General features: G+C 51.6%; 8 protein-coding genes across 8 annotated transcripts; 3 read left to right on the top strand and 5 right to left on the bottom strand.

Moving 5' to 3' along the window:
* Window positions 1-679: 679 nt before the first annotated feature.
* Window positions 680-2254, top strand: Asppvi_000293 (uncharacterized protein; the record flags this gene model as incomplete). The annotated part of the gene is made up of 3 exons (XM_043296602.1): window positions 680-718; window positions 789-848; window positions 920-2254. The coding sequence occupies 3 exons, from the start codon at window positions 680-682 to the stop codon at window positions 2252-2254; spliced, it is 1434 nt and encodes a 477-aa protein (XP_043152537.1).
* A 194-nt stretch (window positions 2255-2448) lies between these two features.
* Window positions 2449-4268, bottom strand: Asppvi_000292 (dolichyl-P-Man:Man(7)GlcNAc(2)-PP-dolichol alpha-1,6-mannosyltransferase; the record flags this gene model as incomplete). The annotated part of the gene is made up of 3 exons (XM_043296601.1): window positions 2449-3851; window positions 3915-4190; window positions 4253-4268. The coding sequence occupies 3 exons, from the start codon at window positions 4266-4268 to the stop codon at window positions 2449-2451; spliced, it is 1695 nt and encodes a 564-aa protein (XP_043152536.1).
* Window positions 4269-5929: 1661 nt separating this feature from the next.
* creB (ubiquitin C-terminal hydrolase CreB) lies at window positions 5930-8291 on the bottom strand (the record flags this gene model as incomplete). The annotated part of the gene is made up of 3 exons (XM_043296600.1): window positions 5930-7958; window positions 8124-8137; window positions 8211-8291. 3 exons carry the CDS (start codon window positions 8289-8291, stop codon window positions 5930-5932), a joined length of 2124 nt encoding a protein of 707 aa, XP_043152535.1.
* Window positions 8292-12365: 4074 nt separating this feature from the next.
* On the top strand, window positions 12366-14245 carry Asppvi_000290 (histidine--tRNA ligase; the record flags this gene model as incomplete). The annotated part of the gene is made up of 2 exons (XM_043296599.1): window positions 12366-13859; window positions 13925-14245. The coding sequence occupies 2 exons, from the start codon at window positions 12366-12368 to the stop codon at window positions 14243-14245; spliced, it is 1815 nt and encodes a 604-aa protein (XP_043152534.1).
* Window positions 14246-14556: 311 nt separating this feature from the next.
* Asppvi_000289 (putative ubiquinone biosynthesis monooxgenase (Coq6)) lies at window positions 14557-16166 on the bottom strand (the record flags this gene model as incomplete). Its single annotated transcript, XM_043296598.1, has 2 exons — window positions 14557-15920; window positions 15998-16166. The coding sequence occupies 2 exons, from the start codon at window positions 16164-16166 to the stop codon at window positions 14557-14559; spliced, it is 1533 nt and encodes a 510-aa protein (XP_043152533.1).
* Window positions 16167-17046: 880 nt separating this feature from the next.
* Asppvi_000288 (uncharacterized protein) lies at window positions 17047-17440 on the top strand (the record flags this gene model as incomplete). Its single annotated transcript, XM_043296597.1, has 2 exons — window positions 17047-17271; window positions 17324-17440. The coding sequence occupies 2 exons, from the start codon at window positions 17047-17049 to the stop codon at window positions 17438-17440; spliced, it is 342 nt and encodes a 113-aa protein (XP_043152532.1).
* A 266-nt stretch (window positions 17441-17706) lies between these two features.
* Asppvi_000287 (sorting nexin-4) lies at window positions 17707-19301 on the bottom strand (the record flags this gene model as incomplete). The annotated part of the gene is made up of 2 exons (XM_043296596.1): window positions 17707-18903; window positions 19005-19301. 2 exons carry the CDS (start codon window positions 19299-19301, stop codon window positions 17707-17709), a joined length of 1494 nt encoding a protein of 497 aa, XP_043152531.1.
* Window positions 19302-19824: 523 nt separating this feature from the next.
* On the bottom strand, window positions 19825-22420 carry kexB (kexin kexB; the record flags this gene model as incomplete). The annotated part of the gene is made up of 2 exons (XM_043296595.1): window positions 19825-20605; window positions 20670-22420. 2 exons carry the CDS (start codon window positions 22418-22420, stop codon window positions 19825-19827), a joined length of 2532 nt encoding a protein of 843 aa, XP_043152530.1.
* Between the last annotated feature and the right edge of the window lie 1436 nt (window positions 22421-23856).

Below are 23856 nucleotides of genomic sequence, written 5' to 3'. Positions count from 1 at the left end.
GGCGTCCGGGGGAAAGTGGTCACGGTGACTTTCATGTGCCTGTCTGGGCATCCTCTCCACAACTCCCCAGTCAGGAACCCTTCCCGCCTCGTTGCCTTCCCCCACTCATCACCGAGGCTGACACGTGCAAGACTGAAGTCCATGCTACTGCACGATCTGTCTTGATCATGATTATTACTGGCGCAGACTGCACAAACTGTTGGTATAATCCTGTCATCTCACTGATCCAGTGACAGTGCTGGGGCTGTTACTGTTAGACTCTTTGCGACTACATAAGGAGTATCTGAATTACTATTTGTTGATATTCGGTGCACGTATAGAGTACACGAGCTTTAGCCTTCGAATCCGATCGCAAATTATAGTTAGTTAATCCATCCCAGCTCTCATGACTAAGCGCAAATACTTGTTCTGTCTATCCCTCTAGTGTTTGGTATGACGCAGCAACCAGTATCATATGAAAATGGGGAATCAATACAAGGTGGGGGAGTTGTTATTGATGGTACCTGAAAGTTCAGGCCGCAAGGGGTGGATACCCCCTTTCATGTGCCAAGGCTCCGCGGAGGTACCGAAAGCCGGAGTAAATATACGCGCAAAATAAGCTAGCTCAGGGTTAACAACAATAATATCATCATCTATTCAACTTTATACAACAGGCATATTGCCATTGCAAGCTTGCGGCATGTCATTTAACAAGAAATATGCCGGTCTTCCCGACCTAGTAAGTTGTCGAGTCTCGCCCCACTCGTGTCAACGTCCTCGGCCTCAATTAACAATGCGTGTCTTGTTAGGATCCAGCTCCCGATATCTATGAAACCCCAGACCTGACCGATGAGGCATCCACACTTCCCGTTAGTTTCCTGCCAATCGAAAGCAGAGTATACTCCCATGAATCAATAATCTAACGTACAAAAACTTGAAGACTGCAACGATTCGCACCGCCTCCGACGCGGATGATGACGCTGGCTCAACCTCCGACATTGACCGACAAGGAGTCGATGTGGACGACGCGCGTGCTCATTTCTTGGGCGCTACTGTAGACGCCCGCGATGTCAACTTCTCCGATAGCATTGCTCTCAAACGAAAATCATATAGAAGCAAAAGCCGTCGACGACGGAGAGGTCCTGATGGGACAGAGGAAGTGGGTGATGCCAGCGACACGGAGGAGGAGAGCTTCGAGAGGAAGCTGGCTCGTCTGCGCAGGGAAGTTGAGGAATTGAAGGATGAGATGACCTCACGACAAACAAAAGCGGAATCGAACGAGGGACCTGTCGACGCGGTAGACGACGGTGTGCTGGAACTGAGCCGGGCGCTGGACAACCTTCATGGATCTTCTCGAAATGCGTCAGGACCGCATTCCGCGGCCACAGTGCTGTCCCAGAAGCTCGTGTCGACTTCTTCCCAAGGCGTTCCAGGCGAATCAAAGGGAAGCGACGAGCCGATTGCGACAGAAGATGCAGAGACTCCATCGTCCGCTGGCGTTCTGGCACATGCTGCAGCGTTTGACGGCCGGCTAGCATTAATTGAAGCCGCCATGGGCATCTCCAGCTCCTCCAATCCTTTTGTTTCTGACGGCATCTCCGAGCCGGCACTTCAGCCCGTCCTTCCGGCGCTGGACCACCTCACTTCCCGACTATCCACACTTACAAATATCCTTGTCGGTCCAACCCCGGCGTCAGCTGTACCAACTACAGGGTCCGCTCAACCATCAGCAACATTCACAACCACCCACCTCGAGGCCCTATCAAGCCGGGTACGAAGACTGACCGCGGACACGGAGGCACTGGCTTCGGCGCGGAAACGTGCGGTCGACGCCGCCAAAGCCGCTCAGAACGCCCGCATCGCGACCGCCACGATAGAGCACACCTCCGATATGTCGGTGTCATCCTCGTCGGCCACCGAAATCGACCAAGCAGCTACTCAGCGCGACGAACAAGCCACGAAGATCCAAGCCCTCTACGCTACCCTCCCTACTATCCAGTCCCTTCATCCCATTCTACCCAGCGTGCTCGAGCGGTTACGTTCGCTCCGTGCCATCCACGCGGGGGCCGCGCAGGCAGCGGATTCACTCAATGAGCTGGAGAAGAGACATGCGGAGACGACGCGGGAGATCGAGCAATGGCGTGAAGGGTTGAAGGCGGTCGAGGAGAAGATGGGCCAGAGTGAGACAGCAATGAAGAGCAACATCGAGTTAGTCGAGCCATGGGTCCGCGACCTGGAAAAGAGACTGGGCCGGCTGGAAAGCCATGAGGATTGAAGAGAGAAACCAATACTATACCCGGGCCTGCCTTAAAACGCTTGTAATAATGGTAGTAAGACGCTGATTTATCGTTGGTGTGACATACGCATGCAGTGATATCCAATAACTTGAGTTCTGGTGTACTTTTTGGCTCTTTGGTTCATAACTACCAAGCAAGATAGAGAACAGAATTACACTGCCAATAACCAATATCACCTAATCCGACGCAGGATCTTGATCTTAGGCTCCATCCTCGACTCCGCCCACCACCCACGCGTGACATGTTTCCGAGTATAATCCCTAACCATCGTCCAGTACCGAGCACCCTCGGGACCAAGCATGAGGCTGAAAACCCGCTCCTCCAGCTGCCCAGTAGCTCCGTCGCCAGGACGCAGGACACTCAGCCCCGCGAATCCATGGATCACCTCGACCTCCTCCCAGCTCTGAGGCCGGCCCGACGCAGTCCGGACCTTCTTCTCTTCGCTCGGCTCAATGAGCACGTAGTCGAACCGTTTCCAGAAGGGAGGGAAAGCCTTGGCGGTCTCGTCTTCTGTCTTGTCGTATCGCCAGACTGAACCTGAACCCGCACTCTCGAGGGCGGTCAGCTCGCTGTTTTGGGGAGGGGGCATCTCCAGGAACCTGGTGACGCCTGTTTGGCAGGCGAGGTTGCCGAGGTAGACGTTGATGACGGGTTTGGTGTTGTTGGCGCGGTTGTGGAGGGTGTTGAGGGCGCGAGCGCCGGGATAGTTTGCCGATGAGGCGGGCAGGAGGACAAAGTTCGAGAGGAGGAATGAAGCGGCTGTTGAGGCTATTAGGGCGAGGGAGAGCAGACGGTAGATGATGGATTTTGTGCGGTGCGTCCAGATGTAGGAAGCGCCTTGGGCAGCGGCGGCTGTCAAGGGTGGGATTGTGTATGCGATGAAACGCCATTCCTTGTGCGGCTGAGCGCTGTAGATGGCGACAAAGACAAGGGAGGGGATAAGGATGTACGCTGCGGAAGAGCGGGTGGATGGATGCGTGAGGGCGAAGGGGAGTGCGAGTAGATAGGTCAAGGGGTTCAGCAGCAGGCGCGGGATGGCGCTACTGAAATAAAAGTGCCACGGGTGAGTTCCCCATGCGGAGGCTTGCCCTGAAATGACATTGAACTTGAAGGCAGCAAGCTCTGGCCACAATGGGAACTGCTGCCAGAAGAACGAGTCCACCAGCACGGTGATGGCCAGTCCAACCACCAGGCCCAGAGCTCCGGCCGGGATGATCTCCTGGACGATTCGGATACGACCCGTAGCAAAGAGAAACAGTGTATGCGCGGCCAGAAATATGGCCAACTCGGACCGGAAAATGATGCCAGCAATCGTCAACAGGAACAACGCCACTCGGCATCTCTTCCTGTAGACATGGGGAGCTACAGGTTCCGGGAGAAGAGCCCGCATTGCCAGTGTAGTAATGCCAAAGGCGAACATGTTGGAGAGAGTCCTCGAGGCATAGTAGATGATATGGAACTGGCTCGCTTGGAACAGCAGATACCAAATGGCCGTAGTCTTTCCGAATGCTCGCCGTACGCCGAGCGCGAACAATACCAGCGACACGGCATTGAATAGGCCTAGGATACCTCGCGCTATATGAGAATAACATCAGCTGCTACTCTCGCTATCAAAGCGCAAGCTAGTAGAGCGCATACCGAGAGTTTGCTTATCAATATTCTCATTCAACCAGATGAACGGCTGCGACAGCCCAGACAAAACAACAGCCCCGACAAAGGTCCGAGGAACCGCTCCTGGAAACGTGGAATGATCATAGTGTGCTAGGATACCGGAGACATCACTCGTAGGAATGCCATATTTCAGAATATCATGTACAGCCTGTATATGGAACGACTCCTCCACCTTGGTGTAGGGAGCAACGAGCAGGTGGAGACAAACAAGGACCGGAAGCGACACGATCAACAACAGAAACACTAAACGAGATATCAGCAATTAGTGAGTTGCACATTGAGCATAGCAATCGGATCATTCCTACCAACATTACTCCCCATTGTGCTGCAGCAAGGAAATCAAACATGAACCCCGTCCCTCAGGCCAAGTGAAGTCATTCCAGCAGAGCTCCCCTTCTTCCCCACACGTCAGCGAACATCGACCGCCGAGCCAAGTCATCTCCGCCTCGACCTTTATCACCACAGTCCGACTCCGACCTTCCACACCTCCCTCTCACCACGCGCAAGCGTATAGAGCAGTCGCAAAGATGTTCCTCTTCGGCCTTGGAAAACTCGTCTACGGTACGCACCGTCCCCCGTCTCATACAGCCGAGTAAACTAACACCATCGCAGTATGCTGTCTATTAATCAACGCCATAGCCATCCTCTCTGAAGACCGATTCCTGGCAAGAAGTACGCTATCTCCTTTCCTCTATCCCTCCTCCGCCTTTTTTTACGCGCTTGCCAAAGCTAGACCAATACAATACCTATAATGAGACTAATCAACTGCTGTAGTTGGATGGGGCCGCACACAGACAGACCCTGCCTTCGGCGCGACATACGACAGCACAAGTATCAAGGCCAAATCCGTGAATCTGATCGCTAGTGTCCGGACCGTGATGCGAAGTAAGCCACTCCGATTCTGCCGTTCACTCCTGCCTGTTTTGTTGCTTCGTTCGACCGGGAGTTGGGCTCTATGAGGCTGAGCTGACCGTTGTCGATCTGGTTGCAGTACCCCTAATCGTGATCAATACGACGATAATCATCTACGAGCTAATTCTTGGGTGAATGTTGTCGTTGCATAATCTTGTTTTCACCTGATAGAAAGACTCGGATAATCGTCTTGGCTCAGGGGTCCTTCAAACGCATGATCGGCCTGTCTCTACGCTGTGGAATGGGGACAAAAAGCTGGAGCTTACCGTGTAGGATGAGTGAGCTACGCGCTAAACGATGTTGAGGAATAGGATACTCATCAGTGATTGTTCAACCACGAGATCTCGAGTCACAAACTGCATGAATGACAGATGATATGATTGATTCCCAGCAAGTTGTCCTTTAATTATCCCGTCCTAGATTCATGCGACAATTGTATGTTCATGAGCATCATTGATGTTCTCAGTCGTAGATGCATCTACTCACTTTAATTGATACATAGATTTCTTAAAAAACCGCAACAGATAAATCTCGACTGTTCTATGGCAATGAAAGACCAGAAAGGTCCTGTAACAAAGTAACTGCCGGACTTAGAAGACAATATTCACCTTGTAGATCCACAACCCACATGTCCCAAGAGAACACTTTGACTCTTCGAAAGCCGTACGAATATTCTCATGACCATGAGGTAAATGTCACCTGTACACCGTTCCCGTGGCACCTGAAAAAAGAGAAAAGAGTCCGCTGAACGCCTCATGTACGTGACCCGGGCTTGGGTATCACAACATCGACCATAAGGAAAAGAAGATAGACACATAGATGCGTGAAATGTAAAGAGATCATCGAAGGAAAGGAAAATAAGACAAGATCGGTCTCATGAAATCGCAGCTACTTTGACAGCAAACCGTGCCGTAGGTGTCATCTCGCCGCAGATCATAGATACCGGTACCGAAGGGAAAAATTTGATGATACATCAAGCGAAAATATGTACGGTAAAGATCCGGGTATTATGTGCAAAACTATGCAAGTCCGTTGAAATGCATCAATGTCGACCTTCGAGATAGTGGCCGCTATGAGAGAATGCTGAACGACTTCTTTCTGAGGCTGAAACTTCTCCACTTTCCATGTCCGGTACGTTCAGGTTTGGAGTCTTTGTGGTTCACTTGCTCGTCCTCTTTTATCGTAGGCTTGCCAAGCTGGGGTGAATTTGGGGGCTGGTCGTGATTTGGGGGTGATTGTTGTTGTTGCTGTTGTTGCTGTTGTTGCTCAGATGTCGGCCCACTTCGCGAAAGGGTTGGATGCTCAGGCATAGGTGCAGGTGGTAGATCCGACGACACACTCCGCGTCTCTTTGTCTTTGCCGAGTCTGTGGCTCAAGCTTTTGCTGCCCCGTTTAAGTCGGCTCAGACCACCACCTTGTTTTTCCTTCCCGTTTTCAGGGCTAAGGCGACGGTCCTCCTCGGCCTTGGACGCTTTGCTCATTTCCAGAGCAGCCTTTAGCTCGGCCTCCTCACGGCGTTGGCTTTCCTTCATTTTTGCTTCCTGTTCCTTGCGGCGCAACTTTTCAGCCTTTTCTCTTTCCTTCTCAGCCGCCTTTCGTTCCTTTTCTTCCCGGGCTCGTTCCTTCTTGGCCTGCGCATCATTCTTTGGTGGGATTGCAGCTGTGGCGACCTTCTCGGGAATGGGAGGGACAGGAGGGACCGGAGAAAGCGGACTGAAAGGAGTGCTCTCGAGATCCCCATGCTCGTGGTGAGTAGAAAGTTGAGGCGCGGTAGGGAGTCGCCTGAGGCCGTTCGGTCGGAGGTTGTCTTCGTGAGAAGGGATCTGAGAAGCGCTGTGAACGTGAGCCAAAGGCGACTGAGGGAACCCATTTTGTTTCAAGTTAGTGTCATTTGCGTCGGTAGCGGCGAGGTTCGAGTCCATATTTTCTTGTTCCTGTTCCTTCAACACAGCCTCAAGGGTGGTCTCCTGGTAGAAAAGAACATAAGCACATGCTAGACCGGGCTTATCGCCAAAAAAGTTTTTGACATAGTTCTTGTCCACCGGCTCAACCATCTCGTCGTCGAAAAGTAGCCATCCTCGATCTTCAGTCTTGATGATTGCAACATAGTGTCCGTGATAGGGCCCGCCACCGATATGTACCACAACCGCATACAGCTCATAGAGGCGATCGGGATCTTCGGCATCATCGGTTGTATTGAACAAACGGAGATGGTATGGATAAACAACTCTATGAAACAGTTTCTGAAGTCTTTGAAGGTCCTCGGTGTATTTGAACCGTTTCAGGTGCAATGCTAGGATACGCGGCAAGCGTTTAATTTTCATCCTCTTTTCAGCCTCTTGAAGACCACCACAGTTGTCACAGTGGAATTTGTTTCGTTCACAGAGCATCTCCTCCGCGGAGAATTTCCTCAAGCAAGATGTAACCGATGAATGTTGCTCCAAATCCACGGAAAGGTCTAAAAATACTTCGTCACGCTGAGACACCTTTTCGCATGTAAGGCACTGCGTTTCTGAAGTCAAGAGACCCTCGAATAGTTCGTGAACCCAACGAGTAGTATTGGGGGTTTTCGAGCCGGAACTAGACGATTGATCTCCGGAGTCAGTAGTCTCTGGCGCAGGAAGGCTTTTCTCCAAGAAAGGCTGTTTGGAAGCCTCGGCTTCGACGTTAGCGACAACCTCGTTGAGCAGTAGATTCAGAAATTCATGCGCATCTTGATGCATGGCCGTCCGGAACATTTCGTGGTCTCGCCTGAGGACCTCCAAGAACTGTTGCGGACGAACAATGCCGATGCGGGACTGACTCCCAACGACGGACTCGAAAATGTCCTTCAAAGATGTAAAGAGAGATTCAGACATGCCGTAGCTCGCGGCGTTGTTCTGTGTTTCCAGGAGAGGGAGGGTCTGCAGTGCCATCTTCTTCTTATATTCCGGCGAGTCCTTGTCCTCGGGCTTCTGCTGCGGATTTGGCGGCATGCCAGGTCGTTGAGCATTGGCAGCTTTCTGCTTCTCAGCTTGAGCTTCCGCTTCCAGGTGCGCATTCGGGTTCGGATAACGGAGACTCTTCGCTAATGCTGCTTCCAAACTCTCTATCGGCGTCCTAGTAGGGTAGTTGATTACCGCTTCGCGAAAAGGAACCGAGTAATAAAGACATTGCAATATCGAATTACAATAACTGTCGAGATAAAAGTTTTAGCGGCGTTTCTTCCCATAGTCTTTCCTATCCTTCTAGGGCGACTCGATCTTAGTGCGCGAGATGACTTACCAGGTATTTCCATACTAAAGCAGGACGAAATGTCAGCAAATCGAGAACTGAGCGCACAATAGAACGGCAATACGACGGTAAACTTACATTCTCCATGCCATAAAACTTGTCACTTCCATCCTCCCTGATTGGGCCCATGTCCAGCAGTCTCTTTTCTAGAGGCGTCATCGGGGGAAGTTGGGGTTCTTTCTTTGCGGGAACCGCTCCGACCGAAGGCGCAGTAGATCCCTAGGTAAACAAGGTGACAAATTAGCAATTGACCAAAGCGCTAGGGAGATGAAGAAACAATGAAGATAAAGTAGAGAGCGTCTTTCTTTTGCTTCCTTAAAGCCGACAAAAAGACAGACATAGCGCCAGTATGGCAAAAGGAAAGCCCTCCGGCCTAGAAAGCCAGACAAGTAGGCAGAGAAACGGATGAAAGGACATACCCCATTATTACGGAAACTCCTCAGGAACGACCCCATGCTTGTCACAAGATATCTCTATTTGCAGTATCCGGCTTCATCTGGTGACTCCCGCTGGAAAGGAAGCTGATGCCAGCAACGCTGGACGTGTGCGGAGTTCGTCGCAGGGAACGCGCGAGGGATGAGGATGCGGTAGAATAAGCGGGTAGTGACCGAACAAGAAACAGTTGGCGATCAAGACGCAGGAGGTATGGGGGAATCCCAGAGAATCGCAGTCAACAGATAAGTTCGAAGAACCCACGGAACCTAGAGAAGCGAAAAGGGCATGGAACTTTGATCAGAGGAAGAGAAAGATTGCGGCGGAACGTCGTTGAACGGTAGCGGAAGAGAGAGGCGGGACTACCCCATATGTTGGGAGGAATACAGCGGTTGAGAGTGGCTTCCACGAAGGTTGTGGAGAGTGAGAAAAACGAATTGAGGCGGCCGGTTGACAGCAAGATCCCGTTAGGAAGGAGAGATGAGTACAGAGATCAGAGAGTGGATAGGAAGATGGGAGAGGTAGAGAGAGCGAGTGGGCAGGCGGTTATCTGAGAGCAGAGGAGGCTACCACCAAGAAGACGTCGACGAAGCACTGACCTACCTTCGTTTCTCCATACAAACGGGGGTTAATAAGACCGAACCATAATTAATCTCCGGACTGGGAGACATACTAGACGGCTAGTTAGCCCACTGCTAGTCGTTTAGTTATGACGGAGAGAGTAAACGGCGGGTCTGAGCGAGTTTTGGGGGGCGAATCAACCGTTTTGGGCCGGTGTGGATGTTCTCGTCGTTGGTGGACTGGAGTCAGACGATTTCTCTGAGTGTCTACATGGTAGGTATGGTTCATTAGAGTCCGCAAATCCATAAAGCTGTGATCTTTATGTACAAGAGTCATTATTCTAAAATTTAGAGGTTCTTTTCTATACGATATGATCTGATCAGGATATACCCAAAGAAGCTGTCACCATGGAGAGAACTCCTGTCAGTACCTCATGCCCTCCATGGGACGGGGTATGTTATCACAATACCAGTGACAGTAAGGTACAGATACCTTCGGTATCTGTAACTAAGTGGGCTACCCGAAGCTGTAAGGTATCCTCCTGCCGTTCTTACAGATTGATAGGTACTTCAGATACTTGTCAACTCGCCATCAGATTATCCTTACCAATCCAATAGTTATGTGGAAAACTGGATATAGTCAATAGGTTCCTTCAGGATCAATCACCAAGGATCAAGGAACCCACTGTACTGCTATGGAATCTTCCAATCAGTCGACCCACTGTCTCCGAATTGCTGCCTTGGATGTTCATCTGACGAGTACATCCTGAACTGATCGATACAGGACAATCGGATAAATTCACGCCAAGCGTACCTACCTACATGGTGGTGTACATGAAGTGACTACATCACCCTTGAAAACCAGGCTGACCTTGAATATATCACTAAGAATAGCAGAGACCAGAGTCCTACGCCATGGCGTACAGGTCACTGTATTCCGAAAGGACACCTTCAAACCTGGTCTTCGCTAGAAAAGATATTCTGATTCGATGCCAGCCCATTGGCAATGGCTCAGGCTTATGTCAATGGCTTAGCTGGTCTTACCTTGTGTTACGGTGGCACACTCAGCGGATCGAGTTCCTGGGGGCGTAGGCCAAGTGATCCTCCATTGATACAGATATGTAAGTCAATTTCTCAGGGTCGGATCATCTTCCGCTTGGACTTCAGGAATCTGACCACTCGCGATTCTCTACTCTATATTAGCGATCAAGGCGTGCATCGCTGACTTTGAGTTCTTGGATTGCTAATAGTAATGTTGTGGTGAAATACCTCATAAATTCTTACCAGTCTGAGCTCAGCGACCATCTTGGTGCTCCTTGTCGTACTAATAGGGTGCTGACAGCCTGAGACTTAAGGCCATAACTTCAATAGACTTTATCCTATTATTATTGTTGAGATGTTGAATTACCGCTCAAAACAGTCAGTTTGGAGCATTTCCCCAACATATGGACTGAATCTGTGTCTCGATTCTCGGAAACCGAGGGACGAGAGACGTAAGGTACTGTATCGTATGTATCACGGTAATCTGGCCACCGAACCACGTGGAAACACAAGGATGATAAGACAATTCCGGTTATGTACATAACCAATCGTCAAATTTAATCAACCCCACATTGTTCGATAACCCGTAGTTCAACTGTTCTATGATACTAGGCAATACATGAAATGCACAATGCTGTATGTTTTGCTGCTGTACGAAACTCAAAAGGTATGTGAATAGGCTGAATCTACGGAGTAGTCTAAGGTAACACCGCTTCAAAGCTGTCAGGTACTTTGAAGCTAGTTCTAGAAAACATCCTGGAATAATAATCATAGCCCATTACCTTGAGCATTCTTGAAAGATTAAGAGCGACCAACCGCTGTTGAGTGGTCGCGAGCCAGGCCATAACTTGCTTCTTGAGTGGCAGGTTGGCAGCGGCTGGTTAAAGTCTAGAAACGGTCAGAATTCCAACCAGGGGCCGAGTCCTACCTAGTGCGCCCAAGGACCAACACCCGCGATGACATCCAATGGGACCTGGGGAAGGGCTCATAGCAGAGGACGAATGAAAATGCTGGCTTGCATTTGGTTTTCTGGGCCATGTGCCACCCCCTCGCGTGGGGTTAAAGTCTGAGCCAATCATCGTACACATTTTGTGGGGCCGTAAATACCGCATTGTACTCGGATTTACTGGTCCAGGGAAGATCTCGGTATGCATTTCCAGACTGGTCTTGAACTTGGTCAGTATGTTCAGCCTGGCACTTTAGTCACAGAGAAATAATGCAAATTCAACAGCAAGTACAGAGTAGGCTAGGCCGTCAGGAGAGTGCCAAGAATCGGATTTGATTTTGCGACTGGCTGATCTTGCAGCAGATAACTGTGCTGATGGTGTACTTTCACGCAACATGAACAATGCAACTTTGATAATAATAAGCAGAACTCGGTCAAGGGCTTTGACATGTCAAACGTCAAGGATATGTAGATCGACGATCCTACGGATGACATCTACCCCACTTCCTTGAAGCTCGATTACGGAAACTATGGGGTAGTCTCAAACCTTCAGAACATTTACCTGGGTTGTGGAATTGGACTACCCGTGATGCTTTGCTTCTGTATTTTCCTGTTCCATGATACCTGTCAGTCGGGATTTACCCCAGTGCTCTGGCAGAGAGGGCTTCAAAACATACTATACCTTCCGGATGCACACCGCGGTCAAATACAGGTCATCAGAAGAACTCCTGGAGCGAAGTAACTGGATTATCTTGGGCGAATAAGTAAGCGCTCAGTCGGGATTGAGTAGAGGCTGGCGAGAGCCTAAATTCTCCTTTTGTTGGTTCATCACTGCGTAGTGTACACTGCATTTGTAGATGTTGATTACTGGGTCAACTGGGCTCAGCTTGCATAAAATGTAGTCTCTTCGCTCCGGTTGCTGAGTGGCCAACGCTTTCTTCGTCACTTATCTTGTCTTGAATAAGCTTTTCATACAACGGTAATAGAGCACAGTGTCCCATCACCAGTAGAGAGTCTACAGAGGTAAATCGGAGAGTGGAAGAGCCACACGTGACTTGCCCTAAGCGGAAGCCCTGAATCCCTGTTTGAGGACCGGACACGGAGAAACTTGCTCTTTCAAGCAACTCTTCAGAAAAAGTAAGGAGGAAACTGAGTCAGAAGCAACATCAGATCATCAGATTGGCCAGAGATATATAGAGACTCATCGATTTATTGTCTACCTGCCGGCTCTGCTTCACCATTCCAATCCCTTGGATGAAGCGCACCTTTCAATCCGGCTTTTTGCGCTCTGCACGACAAGCAATCGTTGATCCCATTGTCGTCGTACCTGTCCGTCGGGCCCTTCCCAGCGCAGCGGCCGTCCGCCCAACAACCCTCACTCTCTCCTCCAGCGACCCCACCATCCCCCACTACCGCCACTCTTCTTCCCTCACCCTCAGATCTTCGCACCCGGTAGACACGATGCCCAAGGATAACAAGAATTCCTTCACCCTCAAGACGCCCAAGGGCACGAAGGACTGGTCTGGGTCCGATGCACTCCTCCGCGACCGGATCTTCTCGACCATCGCCGATGTCTTCAAGCGGCACGGCGGCATGGCGCTCGATACACCCGTCTTCGAGCTGCGTGAGATCCTGGCCGGAAAATATGGCGAGGATTCGAAGCTTATCTACGACCTTCAGGATCAGGGCGGCGAGATCTGCTCCCTCCGCTACGATCTGACTGTCCCCTTTGCCCGCTGGCTCGCCATGAACCCCGACGTGCGCAGCATCAAGCGCTACCACATTGCCAAGGTCTATCGCCGTGATCAGCCTGCTGTGAGCAAGGGCCGCATGCGCGAGTTCTACCAATGTGATTTCGATATCGCTGGTGCTTTTGATCCCATGGTTCCCGATGCGGAGATTCTGCGGATCGTGACAGAAGTGTTTGAAGAACTTGGATGGCAGGGTCGTTATACTATCAAGGTCAACCACCGGAAGATCCTGGACGGTGTCTTCGAGGTCTGCGGCGTGCCGCCAGAGAAGATCCGTCCTATCTCCAGCGCCGTAGACAAGTTGGATAAAATGTCCTGGGCCGATGTGCGGAAGGAAATGGTCGAGGAGAAGGGACTGGATGGTGAGGTAGCCGACAAGATTGAGAAGTACGTGGCTGGGAAGGGCACTCGGGATCTCCTCGAGTCTCTATGGAAGGACGAGTCTTTGACCGCGAACGCGACGGCTAAAGCTGGTCTGGAGGAGATGGGATTGCTCATGGACTACCTCGAGGCCTTCGGATGTCTTGACAAGATCTCGTTTGACATGTCACTGGCTCGCGGCCTTGACTACTACACCGGAGTCATCTACGAGGTTGTTACCGAAGGTTCTGCGCCCGCCGTCTCGTCCTCAGCCCCCGAAGCACAGAAGCTCCAGAAGTCCGGAAAGAAGGACAAGTCCAAGAGCGGGAACCTCGAAGATGAGGACCGATCAAATGACCCGACACTAGGTGTTGGCAGTGTTGCCGCGGGTGGCCGCTATGACAACCTCGTTGGCATGTTCTTGGCCAAGGCTCAGATTCCTTGTGTTGGTGTCTCATTCGGAGTCGACCGTATCTTCTCCATCACCAAGGCCAGACTCGAGCGGGAAAAGAGCATCGATGCACTGCGCAGCAGCGAAGTCGATGTCTTTGTCATGGCCTTTGGTGGAAAGGGCTTCACCGGCATGCTCAAGGAGCGTATGGATGTATGCCAGAAACTCTGGAACGCCGGAATCAAGGTAAGCCCCTCCGCGATTGTCTCTACGCAATACACGCAGAAAGACAGCTGACCGTTCCCATGTAGGCTGAATTCTCATACAAGATCAAGCCCAAGCTGCCCCAACAATTCAAGGCCGCCGAACAGGGAGGCGTCCCCTTCGCCGTCATCCTGGGCGAGGACGAACTCGCCGCCGGCCAAATTCGTATTAAGGAATTGGGTCTCGAGGAAGGTCATCCCGAGAAGGAAGGTGTCCTGGTCGACCTGGCCGCCCTCACCGACGAAGTCAAGGCCAGACTGGCCAAGAAACAGAGCCAGACGTCAGCTAAGGCGGATATTTCCGGCGTGACGCAACAGCTCGAGGCCGTCAAGGTTGAAGCTCCTAAGACGGAGGATGCGGGGGTTTAAGCAGGGTACGTCGCATATAGCAGGCTATTCACATAAAAAGGAACATGTAGAAAACGACACAGCAGGACCGAGAAGTACCTGCGAGATTCCAAAATACCCAGTTTAGATTGCAGTCGAATTTGGAGCATGACATGCAAAAGTTTATTAACATTTCATTTTCTTATTCCCTGTACTCGCGTTCCCGTCCTCATAGTGTACATGTGGAGTATCGTAAGCTAAAGGATTCTGTCTCTGTCAAAAAGCTAACATACAGCCGAATAACAATGGATAATAGAAGTGGGAGGTGTGGTGATGTTAAGGCCGAGGCAGTCTCAGCCCTGCGCATTTTTCATCAAGAAATTCTTGACAAACGGTAAGCGGTCAATGACATCGAGACCGAGACTCCGAGCCCATGTAACCGGCCCCTGGCCGGGAACATTATACAGCTTGTGCAGGACATCGCAAGCAGCGCCGATCTTGGCGTTAGTGGCGTATCGCTCTGCGGTATACCGTTCCAGAGTCAGGATATCACCGACGTCCATCCCGTGGTTGACGGCGTACTCGATCGTCTTGGAGAGGGAGGCCACGTCCCCGAGACCGAGGTTGAGACCCTGTCCGGCCAGCGGGTGGATGACGTGGGCCGCGTCGCCAACCAGAGCTACTCGGGGCGAGATGTAGGTCGACGCGTGGCGAAAGCGCAGCGGGAAGGAGGCCACGCTGCCTTCTTGAACTCCGTTGACCATAGGTGGAATGTGGGATGGCTGAGGGGTATGTTGAAGGCGCCATGTGAGTTCGTCTTCGTGGGGGTCCTCAGCATCTGCGATTGGGTCTGCTGGGCGTTCCATGTTTATCATGTACTTAAGATCGACCATGGAAAGACGAAAGGCAGCGTTCACCATGGCGATGAAAGCTCTAGGCGACAGAGACTTGAGGTAGGCTGCATTTTCAACCGTGGTGGACCACACTAGAGTGGCGGTGTTGTTGGGAAGAGGAAGCAGAGCGATGGGGCCCCCTAGGGATGGCAGGAAACGCTGGTAGGCGGTTCTGGTGCCGATGGGAAATGCAGGCGAAACTGGATCCGACAGAGACAGGGTGGCTACTACGCCATGCCTATCGTAGTCCCAGCCATCCGTCGTGATGTCGGCAAAACGACGAACGGGGCTGTTAATACCGTCGGCACCAACCAAGAGCCTGGCAGCGATGCGCGAAGGGGCCCCGGATTGTCCCGCGGGTCCAGTAGGAGAGAGTGACAGCACCGGCCAAGCCGACAGATTAGGACCACGGGAGTAGTCAACGCCATTCTCTATCGACGAAACCGTTGTGTTTGAGAAGATGGATAGATTCTCTTCGCCTGATGCTTCAATACGTGATAGCAGTCCGCGGACGAGATTCGCATTCTCCGTCATCGTCGCTACAGTGGGGAGATTCTCAAAGGGTGATGTTTCCATGGACCAGTCGAATGATATGCGCGATCCTGTCTCTCCGTCCCATACCTGCATCTCCTGGTACTCCTGAGCACGACTCGTGTCGACATGATCCCACGCACCAATTTTTCGGAGGAACGATACAGATGACGGTGTCAGACTGCTGACTCGGTTGGAGAACTGGTGCGGTTCGAGCTTCCACGAGCGGGCTCTGCTTAGATCCTGTGTCTCAATGAGAGCGACCTTGAGCTTTGAAGTGGCTGGAGAAGCTCCTGTATGAGGTTAGCATCGCCACATCACCGAATACGAACTCAATTGCGCGAATCGAGGGCGAAGAAGGATGCCATACTGAGAGCGGCCAACAGCCCCAGGCCCGCAGGACCACCTCCGACACAAACTACATCGTAGATCTCGGGTACAGAGGAGGGTTGAGTTGCGAATCTCCTGCGCGTGACTGTCCCCGATCGACAAGAGGGACAGATATAGGGCCGAAGGGCCGACCGAGAAAGAGGGCGCATGGTGAGCGTAAGCGTACTGGAGTACAGTTTGAAAGTCGATCAGATCATCTCGTTTCGGTGATGCTCTGAGCTGTGACGGATGCAAACGCAACAAACACTTTCCGGTATTATTAGCATAACGCGATGAGCATCATGCCATCAAGCATATATTCTTCAGGGCCAAAACGCAGGCTGGTAGAGAGGTATAGCTCTGTCACACAGCTGCATCAACACCGAAACAATTGTCTCGCAGTCATATCCCGTCGAATGCTGGATGCTCAATCCGGATGTCCCAGAATACAACCGCCGACGGAGATCACCTTAGTCGGCCCCGAGGGACCAGCCCCCAACGAATAAGCATCAATGTAACCAGACATGATCTCTAACTGTCCTATCATTTCTTCATCAATTCACTGCCACACCCGGTGCAGGACGCGGTGCTGCGGCAGACTGCAACTCCGCCACCACGACGGGTCTCCTCTCGGACTAACCCGTACAACTTCCATATTCGAACCCTACTGCAGCTGAATGATCGTTGCAGAGTCTAGTCTGATGCCACAATAAGCATTGAAACGCTGTCCCATTGCCACTGAGATGCATGATCCGCATTGCGAACGCACTGTAATACTATTTCCCCTGTCGACCGGGAAGTACTTCGTAGGAGGCGGCTTAGAAGAGGTCCATCCCGAGAGATATATTATGTCGATATCTCGTGAACGGCTACTGTAACTGGCAGATGATCTCTGTTAAACTAAAAGGCCTCGATTGACTAACTCAATTATGCCTGTTGATTCGCTTCTTTGCTCCTAGCATCTTTCGTATTCTACTCAGTTAGCCTTGACATCAAGATCACCAGTGGAGGGATAGTGCCACCACACTATTACACCTCCGTCGTCAACAAATGGCATCTACATCAACATCAACATCGACTGCCACCTCCAAATCAAGCACTACGGTCACAGCCCCAACACAAACCACCCTCCATCTCAGCGCCAACTTCGCAGGCGCGCATTCCAAGTCCCATGCGGGAAACCCCAATGCTGTGGGATACGACCATGAGATATACCTTCAGTTGACGGCCGGCGAGAAAGCGAAAGAGAAAACGCCGAATCAGGTATACCGAGAGGTGTGTGGTTGTGGTTGATCAAGGAGGAGCAATGCGACTGACGCTGTTGCAGGAGCGAGCCCGAAGACGCACGACAAGGGCTTTGGATCCAGCTATTTTAGAACCGCAGGGCGATCCGAGTCCGATTGATTTTGAATGCGCCGAGGTTCAGTCGAAGCGAGACTGGTAGACGGGTGTGGGTCTGGCCTTACGATATTCAGAGTTCTTCTACCCGGCGTGCAGGAATTGGCCTAGATGTGTATGTATTGATTTGAGGGTACGGCATGGGACTGACTGATAACTACCAAACTATACACCCGCAAGAGCTGTCACTGAACAGACAAGAAAGTACACCCTCCGGTGACTACCAAGTAACAAGAATCGCTGCCTTGTAAAGAAACGAAGTAAACAAAGTAATGCAAGACCTGTCCAGTGCCCTCACAGTTCCCTTTCTCTCTACGCTGCCACCCCCTCCCCGCGACCACCTTCTGACGCCTCGGGATCGTTATCAAGGTCTCCGTCCATTTCAGCAACGAATCTCTCCCACGTATTAATCACACCCTGGAAAAAGTCGATGTTCTTTTCAGCAAGAGCCCCCAGCGTATCTCGAAACTCAACCGCCTTTATCCGTTCAAAGTCGGCTACTTCGCGGACAACCTCCTCATCGAACATCTCTGATGTGGTCTTGGCCGATTCCACCTCCCGGGTGAGCTCGTCGATGCGCAGCTCCAGCTTCCGGACGCGCTCCCGACGCGACTGTTCGTGGTCGACCCCGCGCATGTCTTCCATCTTGGAGCGGATGAACGAGGCAGGCGATGAAGTTAGAGGGTTAGAGGCGTAGTAGGAAGATGGGTTGGCGGCAAGCGAGTCCCGCTCAGCCACCGCTTTGTTGCGATAATCGACCAGCGCTTCAAAGTCGAGTTGTTTCTGCTCGCGGGTCTTGAGGAGGGCTTTGAGGGAAACAATGTACGCTTCCATATCCCGTAGAGAGCCCAGGTAGTTCTGATCCGTGTGGTCTTTGAGCGTTTTGAACCCCCGCGCGGTCTCCTCCACCGATGCCGCGAAGATCTGTAGCGGGACCTCGACATCCGGCTCGAGGGGCACAAGTTTCCGGAATTGCGTTGCAAGATCGTTGTAGTCTGCCTCGAGGTCGCTCTCCCGACGCGCTACTCGGGCGACGATCTTCTCAACATGGTTGAGATCCTCATCCAGCTTGTCGGCCTTCTCCTTGACCTCGATGAATCGGCGGTCTGGCTTGTGAACCTTTGTGAATGCATTGACAAACGTGTCAGTGAAGTTGTCAAAAATCCCCGTGCCGCTACCATCCGAGTTGCCCGTCGAGGTGCGGGTAGTGTGCAGTCGCATGTGCGCATTCCAGTCTGGTGATTCAAGGAAAATAGCGAGCAACGGAGCTCGACGAAGGACAGGATGCAATGTCAGGCGCTTCAAGAACCGATGTAACGACCAAGCGCGACGAGTAGTGAACTCCGGCCCGAAACGATCTCCCGTCACGTACTCCATCTTATGCTTCTCCGGCAGCGGCGGGACCGCGCAGGCAGGATATTCCCGGTAAAGCGTCTTGTACAGAAAAAAGAAATCGGTAAATCGCCTCCGCACAGCAAAGTCTGGCTTCTGAAAGGACTTGAAATCGGTCTGCATTTTATCATGTTGTCAACACCTCATTCGTATGCATCTCCTGCCAGGCAGCCGGCAAACGGGCACAGGCCGCCCTGATGAGAAAGAAAGTAACCCACATGTGTAGTGACGAGATACGAAATGTACGCATCCTTAGTTCCATCGTTCTCCTTCAACGGGGAGTCGACTCGACATTCCAGTACCCCATCCCCGATACCCGCCAGGTCCACAGCGTCCGCCAGCGGCCCGGCCTGAGGCGGGTCTTCGTGAACTGAACTCATCCTCCGCTTGCCATTGGTATCACGATTGTATCCTTGCGATTCTTCCGCATCTGTCCCTGATGTGGTGGGCCGAGAGACGTCGCTCTCTGGGTCCTGTCTCCACGAGACGCTATCGAAGTCGTCGTGCTGATCCATCGAGGGGCTCCCGTCCGGCGGTGTCTTGGCCTACGGCGTTGTTGCACTGACACTGTCTGGTGGGGACCTGATGAATAAAGACCCAAGAAACTATAGGTATCGAGAGTCCGATGGTAAACGAGAAATATGTGAATATATCTTATCGGGTGCTGGTTGGTGGTAGCTGATGATGGAGAGTTGCGCAGGAGCCATCAATCTGCTTAGTGGAGCAGCCGGGGAGCTGGAGAACCACAGCGTCATCGGCCAAGGCTAGAGGAGCATCCAGCCCTTCGATTTTATCCATGGGACCATGATTAATCACCACTCCATCTCCCAAAACCATCGTCGGTCTTATTTACTCCTAGCCATGTATTATCTCCAATTATGTTCATGATTGAGTTGTTGTTCTTCAGAAAATGATTATATACAGATCTTTCATTCAGCACCAGGCTGAATCGCATTGGAGATAAATTAAAACGCCTACTATGTACTGAAACAGAAAATCCAAAAGGGAATTTCCACAGTAAACAAAAGGGTAAATGCATCAGTGATCGCCGTGTCTCGGACTATGGCCATCGCTCGAGGTGTCGCGAAGACGATCCTCACTCAGAGCCCGGTCTCTGTAAGGCTCATCATCGTTGTCGCTGAACAAAGGTTCCTCGTCGCTTTCCCCCGCAAAGGCATTGTACAGTTCGCCGCCTCGGCGCTGGGTGCGACCGGAACGCCCGTTGGCGGCGTTGAGCGCGTCCTCGTCCTCGATCATTTCGAAATCATAGTCGTCACGCGGGTTATTGAGAATGCGCTTGCGCCGCTGGACCTGGAAGTAGATCCCGAGACCAATACAGAACACAATAATGGACCCGATGGCGGCATAGATCCAGACTTGCGTCCTCTTGGAAGCGCCGAATGTGGGCATGAAGCTGGGCAAGAAGCTGTCCGACGCAGCAGTAGGTGTGGGAGAAGACGTCGCCGTGGCGGCCGGCCTGGTCTCGGCCGGAGGAGCTAGCTCGGTTGCGGTCGTCTGGGCGGGCGATGGTGTCTGAGTTTCGGTGGGCTTTGCGTTTACAGGACGATTGATGGTGTCGTCCGTCGAGTCCGGGGCACCGGTCTTGGTAGGTCCTGTCTCCACAGTGGTGGTAGCCACAATAGCATCCTCGATGCTGTGATCGTCGTCATGCTCATCGGGAAAGGGATGAGGCTTTTGGTTGGCGCCATCGATAGCCTCTCCCCAGAGATTCAGTCGCCAATCAATAAACTCTCCGGTGTACTCATTCACGTTGGTATCTTTGACAATTACAGTCCATCTTCCCACACCGGACTCACCCCTGCAGGGGAAAAAAAGGTGGTTAGAATCTCAAAATCGCCAACTGCAGAAGAAAGACTACTTACCAATGAGCAACAGTCATGAAAGTCCAGTCGACATAGCCCGCTTTTTCATTATCCGCCCGTCTTGGGGTGCTCAGATGGCTGACAATGCCTTCTGGACTGCGTAGCTCGACACTAAGATCACCACGGCGTGTATGATTGACATTCATGGTCACAGTAACGTGCTCCAACCTCGCAATGTTCGCATTCTTCATCATCTGCTCAGTCACCTCGTACGAACTGGCTAGACCCTGCTCGCCTTGAGGCACTTTGTGCTGCACACGGAGCCAAGGGGAGTGGAACCAGGCTTGCGGCTTCACCAGCTCCCAGGTCTTGGCCTTCTGGACCAGGGCGTACGCATCAACTTTGCCATAGCCCCAATCATGACTGAACTTCCTTCCAGTCTTGGTGACCTGCCAGCTACCGTCGTCTTCATGAACCGGGACGGCCGTTTCCACCATGAGATATTGCGCATCGCGCCATGTTAGTTCTGGACGAGCGCTAAGAGCCAGCGCTACGGCCCCCGCGGCCAAAGGTCCTGCCGCCGATGTTCCACCGTGCAGAGAGTAACATTTGTCAGTTCCAACGTCGGTGGTGTGGATGGCGTCGCTCGAGCCACTGCTGTAAGCTACCACTAACTGTGCGGAGCAAGACTCGGAATAGCTAGGGTGTTTCCCTTCCCTGTCAATAGCACCCACAGTGATACTGTAAATGCTATTCGTATAGCCGTCGAAGTTGCAATTATCGTCGTAGCTTGCACCGTTCCCAGCAGCAAATACGAATATCGAGCCCTTCCCGCCGCGCCCATTCTGGACGCCATTGACAAAGGCCCGCTTGATCAGAATGCCAGGACCTTCCATGGTCGCGCCATCATCGGGAGGACCCCAAGAACACGAGAAAATATCGTTTTGCTGATAAGCGAAGTTGATGGCCTTCGCCTCGTCAGCGTCGTCGATAGGCTTAGAGAGAATCCGGACCCCAGCAATCCTGCTGTCGTATGCAACGCCGACTCCACAAACGTCGTTTCGTGCTGCTGCAATCTCACCGGCGCATCTTGTACCATGTTTGTCCTCAATAAGTCGTGGCCTAGGTTCTGGGGTCTGATCATTGAAATCGTAAGAGCCTTCGGGAAAGTAGTTCGGCTTAAGGTCATTGCTGTACATATCCAATCCGTCATCGACCACCGCCGTTGTGACACCTTTTCCAGTTATGCCTTCCATCCATACACCAGTGACGTTAAGATCATGACCGAGCTGTACGGTATTAAACAAGTGCCACTGTCCATTAAAGATGGGATCCGCAATCCCGAGCGTGGAGGCGATTCGCTTCTGAGCTTGGGCAGCTACTGGGTCCTCTTTGCCGGTCGCGAAAGCTCTCGCAAGCTTCTCCGGCGGTGGTGCTCGCTTCACTAAACGCTTCTTAGGTGCCAGCTTCTGTGACCAGAGAATTCCACCCAGTGCATCGTTGTCCTGCTCTTGCGACGTGGCCTCGTCTCTCGAACGCCGCCGAATCTTCCTCGAAGCACGAGCACGCTCCAGCAATGCGTCTAAGTCTGAGCTGCTCTCCCGGGGTATCGAGAACGTGTGGTGGTTTGCGAGTTCTCCGATTTGACCTTCATGGCGAGCTCCCAGGAGCTGAGCGACATGGGATGGCGAAGCGGAGTCGTCGAGGTGGAGAGCGAAGAACTCGTGGGTATCGTAGGATCGAGGCTGGACGTTTGCAGTGGCTGCAGAGATGAAGCTCAAGACTAGAGCTGTACTCCCAAGAAATCGCATCTTGAATGGGTAGGACGTCTTATTGAACTGAACAAAAGGAAAAATGTCCTCTCAGTGAGGCGGAATAAAGGAGAACGAATTGGCTGCCATGAACGGGGAGCCAACAAGATCCACTCAGAAAAAGATCAGGTATCGCAGAGAGGACTTTCCAAGTCCAGGTTATTTAGTAACAAGTAATGATAATAATAAGGAGAAGAAGAAGAATTTGAACATCAGTCCGTGCTTCATGAAAATGCCAGCGTTGTCAGTGTCGATGACCGAGAAAAGGTAGTTGCGGAGTTAAGAGGCATTTAACTATTTTGACTACAAGTGTCGCCTATTCAAGCTGATCTACCTCTCCATTCGGGGGCCCTCAGCAAGGGGGCTTTCACCACCAAGAAAGAGTAGACAAAGAGACGGGTATGCGACCGCGGCAAAATGATCTCTAGCAGGCCAAAATACAGACTGTATTGACTTTTATTGATTTCAGATGAAAGAAAGCTACCCGCATACTAAATACTAATTCTGTAGAATAATACCTCCCTACATGCATTGGTGGGCCACCATCTATCATAAACCTCCATAGGCAGCTCATTCGAATCTTAACCAGTCCGAAAGACCACGTTCCGATTGCGTAGACCCTTGTCAAAGACTAAGTGGCCGACAGCCACTGTCACTCTTGCTGCATCCAATTCCTGGAAATGGCGAAGCGACCTTCGCGCTTGAATGCCTTGGATGCTTCTATAAATTTGTGGCACCAGAACACTCAATTCTTAACCCCTAGTCTAACCAAGACGGAGGGACCTGAGTTCCTACAGCAGAACACTGACTATTCTTTTTCGTGGCACATCCAGCTTCAATTAGACGTATATAGTCTGACTGCCACAGGATCGTTGTTCTTAGGACAAAATTGGGCAGCTGTCAGAGCAGCGAGGCATACGGATCATCCAATCCCATTGTCTATATTTTGAGCACGTTCTTAATAAGGCAGTGCTGCGGACACGAACCATGATCACCAGTATTGGAGACACAGTGAAAGGGTCAAGGATCCCTTAATAGAAGATCGGTGGTGCCTGGCAGTGTTGATTCTGCTGCAGGTCCGTCCAGGTCGTAGTCCAACAACAGCCCCGCGGCGAAGGAGTCGAAAAGAGGGCTGGGCGAGTAAATCAAGTTGCCAGCCACCAGGTTTAAATCTAAATCCATACCGGACTGGCGCTGCACGATCAATCTTGCAAAAGGCATAATATCATTATTGTGCATTACTCCATATCACATTTTACTCTTATCATTCCGTCATCTTCTATTCCCTTAATCCTTTTCCTTTTTTCCTTCTGTAAAGCTCCATAGCTCACTCTCTGCATTGAGATCCTCCATTGTTTTCTTGTATACTCCACATCTGTATACTTCATTATCACAACCAGCGCCGAACTTGTCCCGCCATTCCACAGCCTCGGGGC

The sequence above is a fragment of the Aspergillus pseudoviridinutans genome (assembly GCF_018340605.1).
Source record: "Aspergillus pseudoviridinutans IFM 55266 DNA, scaffold_1, whole genome shotgun sequence".
Classification (NCBI taxonomy): Eukaryota; Fungi; Ascomycota; class Eurotiomycetes; order Eurotiales; family Aspergillaceae; genus Aspergillus; species Aspergillus pseudoviridinutans.
This window is presented reverse-complemented; position numbering and strand designations above follow the sequence as displayed.